The sequence below is a fragment of the Populus euphratica genome, unplaced genomic scaffold (genome assembly GCF_000495115.2).
Source record: "Populus euphratica unplaced genomic scaffold, PopEup_1.0 scaffold556.1, whole genome shotgun sequence".
Classification (NCBI taxonomy): Eukaryota; Viridiplantae; Streptophyta; class Magnoliopsida; order Malpighiales; family Salicaceae; genus Populus; species Populus euphratica.
The window spans coordinates 174,620-180,086 of NW_011500140.1; the positions used below are offsets into that span (position 1 = coordinate 174,620).

Genomic DNA, 5,467 nt, shown 5'->3' on the forward strand with positions numbered 1-5,467 from the left:
ATTTTAAAAAATAAAAAAATATTTTAATATATTTTGATATAAAAAATAGTTTGAAGAGCAGCAACAATTCTACTCTCGATCAAAAAAAAAATATATAGGCTTGAATAATTGGTAACTAATTCGTCTCTATCTATCGTGTTGAGCAGCTGTTGATTTATCACTTCTCTATTCCATGTGTTGCATAAAGTAATTACATGGTAAAGGTGGCCATGGTCTATGCATGAAAAGTTGAAGGTGCCTTGGTTTTTTTTCTTGTTTTTAGATTAATATGGGTGTTCGGGTCAGCTTATGTGCACTATGACTAATCCCACAGACTCTGAAGTTAACGACTATGTAAGCCTCTAGTGACCATCATATGAGCAACTAAGGACTCGAATCTAAAACCATAAAGGAGTAACTTCTTGATCCCAAATTCTTATCACTTACCATCACCTAGAGAATTGTTTTTTTTTCCTTGAACAATGGTGAAGGTGCTTTAAGACATAGACCATTTTGCTTTTGGACAAATTAAAAGTAGGATGTTAAAAATTATGAAGATTCGAGAGATGTGACGGCTGTGATCATGTTCTTTTGGATAAGCTTAGCTAGAGAGCATCTTGGGTGCTAACCATGGTCAATAATTGCAGGGAGTCCCGATCGTTTGGTTTAATCATGCTGCTTTCTGCCAGTGGACTATATTATATATATATTATCATGTCAAAGAAGATTTAAACGATGCTGCAACATCCCTTTTAATAATATTAATATTAGTAATAATGTTAATAATTATGATGATAATATTAAGAACAGCAACAACCAACATTCGGTAAAGAATTAGGATTTTATGTAGGAATTGAAATTGTACATGTTGTTGTTTGAAATTATATCTGTGTCTCTTAAACTCTTTATTCAATAGTAATTATAGTTTTAGGTGTTGTTTGGTAATATTTAATATAGTGTGGGAGCTATTTTTAGGTCATCCCTTCCATCTACCTACCTTACTTTCCACTATGCCTTGGATCATGCATTATTAGAGCTTTTAATTCCTTGCCCAGAAAATGGCAGTAAAGTAGCGAGGTGCTGGTTGTTTTTCCCTTTTCTTTTCTAATATTCAAAAAACTGGTTCGAATATTCTTAATCATTTTTAATGATCACATTCTCTCTAAGTCTTAAACTTTGCCGTGTAGGGTTTTGGACTTGTGGCGATCACAAGAAAGTATTGAGAAATATATATTAAACCTAAATCTTATACGTATGAGGTTGAACCACCTCTTATAGTTCATTAAGAAGTATTCTAGCACTTTTAATTAGCCATATATATATATATTATAGACACACATAAACATATTAAATAAATTCTTGTCTCCCCTTATGCTCCCATCTTACTCATTGGATGACATTGATTTTAGATTGCTAAACTCGAATTTACTATTTAATATCTTGTATTAAAGATTTAAAATTTGATTTTTATTAAAATTACATTGAAAATATCGATTATTATATATATATATATATATCACATTGAGAAATTAAAGACTTAAAGGGATATTTATACAAAATATTTTATGAATTTATCATAAATTATTATTTTATGAAACAAGTTATACAATATTTGCTAAGCAATACTATAATAATATAAAAAAATAATGGTAATGAAATAACAAAGATGGTGAAGTAATTATAGTAGTGAGAGTGATGAGGTGATAGTAGTCATGGAAAAAAATACGAGGATATTAAAGATGATGATTATAGTGGTAAAAGAGAAAGAGATGATCATGAGTAACAGGATTAGTGATAATTTTTATGAAATCAGGATTAGTTCATGAGTAACAGGATTAGTGATAATTTTAAAATAGTTATATGATATTATGATTTGATTATTATTTGTAAAACATTTTATGTAATTTTATAAATCAAAAATATTTTTAATATAAAGTACTGACTTCATAATTAATTTTTCTTTAAAACATTATAGTATTTTACACTAATCAGCACTTTAATAAAATATTTTACATAAAACAAAGTTTCCCTTGGTAAAAATTTATTTTGGCAAAGGAAAAATCTAAGTAAGAAAAAGGATAATATAGCGACTGGGTTGTTGGGGTAAAATAGGATACGAGAAGGACAAAAGGTCGACGGCCAGAGATTCTTCATTATTTGCTCCCCACCATTTGCATATATGTATTACAGATGGATGAACAGGTAAACCCTAATCCAACAAATCAAGCCATGAAAAGGAAGATGGATCCTCCTAATCCATTAATGAAGGGCCATGTGGAAACTTGCAAGGCCATCCTCCATTCTTACACTCTTTAAGGTTCCCTGTCTTGAACATGTGGTAGGAGAATCCCATTTTTAAGATCCTTAAATTCTCTATAACCTTTTAGTTATACTGATCTCTTGTTGTTTTTCCATTTCCATTATATAATAATCATTTGCTCATGACAACAACCGCAAGAACTTAGAATGTAAACAATGAAGATTTCTGCAGATAGATTTATCCCATGAAAGATTTCTTTGTACAGATCATGATAAGACTGCTTTCATGGGACAAACGTTTTGGCCTTTTGGTTAATGTGTGTACTTCGCAATGTTATTGTCATAATATATATTGCTGTCTCCAAACCTTGGTTTTATTTATTTATATTCTATATAAAAAAATCAACAAACATTAGCACAAGAAAAAGAAAAAAAGAAGAGAAAACGTTTAGTTTATGTCTTGCAATAAAAAAAAAAGATAGTATGGATAAAAGAAACATATTCCTTGTATTTTCAATTTTAAAAGTATAAAAATTTATTTTAAAACTGTTCTAATAAATAAATTTATTTTATATATTTATGTTTCTTCCATCAAACATGTTTTATGGTTCTTTATATATGTCTCTTTTTTCTTACTATGTAACACTATAACTTGAATTATATAAAGAAAAAACTAAAAAAAATCAAGGAAAGGGAAGAATAAAATTAAGATTTCTATAAAAAGAAAAACAATAATAATTGGTGTACTCTCACCTTTTACCCACCAAAATTCTCTTCGGTACAAAGGAACATGGAAACTTGAAACTATGGCCAGATCTTGGTAGAGAAATGGGGCCTTCTCTGACCCTCCGGGGGCCGGCCAAGTTCAATTCTTCATTCAAACTTGTAACTTCTCATAATGACAGGAGAGTGACCACTGAATTCATGCTGTAACACAAGATCATCAAGTATAAAGGCATTTTTTACACCAATCTATGCATAGAATCCCATTTCTTTTCATATGAACAAACATGGCTAACAATCAACAATGGTTGCTTTCAAGAAGCCAAAAGGCAACTCTACGATTACAAAGCGAATTAAGAAAATCAAAATAGACACCCGGATAATTTTAGCTCAAAAAATGACTGCTAAAAAGCCATTACCAAAGCAATTAAAGACAGCCGCAAACAAAACCGATCGAATTCAGACTGAAAAATAGTTGCTTATTTTGACAATATTATTGAGAATCATTAGGGTTTTCATCTCCACTGTCACTGCCTTGTGGCTGTTTTTCTTGATTATTTTGCTCAAGATCCATGCCCAAACCAACCCTACTACTGCTATAAGCATTCACACCACCAAATATCATCCCCATATTACTCTCTGACAGTCCTAATCCAAGCTGCTGATTAGCTCCCACTTGCTGCTGCACTATCATGGAACCAAGTTGAACTGGGTTCGAAACGCGGCTGCTGCCACCAAAATTCACTCTTTGCATTGATGTCACTCCAGCAGCTGCTCCTGCTGTAGGAAAAGTCCACATCTGGGGTTCTGTAACGGCAGCTGCTGGGGTGGCACCACCTCCTACTGGTAACATCCAGAATGTATTGCCACCATTTGTGGTTGCGGCCGGCGCAACTGCCCACATTGGAGTTGGCAGAATGTTTGTTGCTGGCCTAATAGAACCAGCTGTTTCTTGATCTTGAACTCCAGTTCTTGATTTAGCAGAATTACTAGCTTCAATTGTTTCCGTGCTTTGTTGCTGTGTGGTTTCCTTAAAAAGATCTTCTCGAAAAGTCTTCCTCATGTAATTATCATCGGAGACAAGATTTTGAGGATACAACTGATGGTGGAATCCTAACATATGAGGGTTAGATGCCATAGCTCTTCGAGTTTCGCTGGCATCATTAGCATCATAGAAAGCTAATCCACTATGAAAAGAAAGAGGAGCTGATTTTGATGCAGGTGCTGAAATAGTAGCACCACTGCTTCGTAAAGAAACATTCAAAGTGGAGAAATTGGCAGGAATTGTACCAGTACCAGTTGTAGCAATTATGGAAGGCTCAGCTTGCTGTAGTAACCACTCGATGGTTTCTCCGTCAGATTTATGGCCTAATTCTCTTGTGAGCTGAAAGACACGTGCCGCACACATGGCTGGCATCCGGATGCGTCGGCCGCGGCCATCTACCTTGGTATGGCGATCTTTTGACGGCCTCTTTATGGTGGATTTTGTAATGGTAGAATTGGAAGTTGAAGTGGAAGGATGGACACCAATTTGGCTAGATATGGAGCCCATAAATGGGCCCTGGGTTGTTGTTGTAGTAGAAGTAGACCCATGTTGCTGTTGAAGCTGTGATGATTGACTTCCAAGAGGGACTACTAATTGCAGTGAAGCTGCTACTGATTCCTCTTTTTGGCCATGGCGATCTTCGTCAGCACCACTGTTTCTTTGTTGGTTACGAGTATTTCTTTGTGACTCCATTAATTCCATCTGGGTTGGTGCTTTCAACTCCAAGCAACCACCTCTTCTTCTTCCCAAAACCTAGACTACTTTCAATAATAATCGCTTGTTTCTATCTCATATTTTCTTCTTCTTCGAGTCACACCACTACTCCTGAAAACGAAAATAAGATTAAAAAACACATAAAAAAAGAGAGAAAGAACTTGTGGATTTCTTCTTGATCTTGTGATTTGTGATATCTTGACTCTCTCTCTCTCTTTTTCTCTCACAAGACACAGCACAGAACAGCACTGATAGTCTGGTAGTGCGTGGGGATCTTCTTTTTTTCCTTGTGATTGACTGCTGTCCCTCTACAAAGAGAGAGAAACGAGGGCCAATAAAGCTAAAAAAGAATCAGTATAGCTGGGCCTGTAAGATTACAGTAATGGTGCCCAGTCGTGGGGTCTCTTTTTCTCCCTCTTCCTCTATAAAATGATAGAGAGAGAGAGAGAGAGAGGAATGTTAGTACTCGGAGCAATAAGTAGGGCTTGGCTTCCAAGATTTCATATCTCAAAATCTTCTACTGTTATACTATTTGAGAAGAAGGGGCTCAAGACTTTTTGGCATCATAGTGTTGAAAATTAAGTTGAGCAAAAAGAAAAAAAAAACATCTTAATCACTGATATATAGATAAAAGACACCACAAATAGGGGCCTTTTTCTTCTCTTATTAGCTTTTATTAACCTATCCATGATGATCCATCTTCTATCTTTTTGCTTTTTCTTGCCCATTTTTTTAGTTTTCTTGTTG

The 5,467-nt window shown here is 34.4% G+C and overlaps 1 protein-coding gene across 1 annotated transcript; it reads right to left on the bottom strand.

Annotated features, from left to right (window-relative positions):
• Positions 1-3,196: 3,196 nt before the first annotated feature.
• On the bottom strand, positions 3,197-5,237 carry LOC105110612 (transcription factor TCP23-like). The gene has a single exon (XM_011005700.1). The coding sequence runs from the start codon at positions 4,706-4,708 to the stop codon at positions 3,455-3,457; it is 1,254 nt and encodes a 417-aa protein (XP_011004002.1). The 5' UTR covers positions 4,709-5,237; the 3' UTR covers positions 3,197-3,454.
• Positions 5,238-5,467: the final 230 nt, after the last annotated feature.

What these genes read in the sequence shown, in the direction of transcription:
- LOC105110612 (XM_011005700.1), bottom strand. Translation starts at nt 4,708, where the DNA reads ATGGAATTAATGGAGTCACAAAGAAATACTCGTAACCAACAAAGAAAC.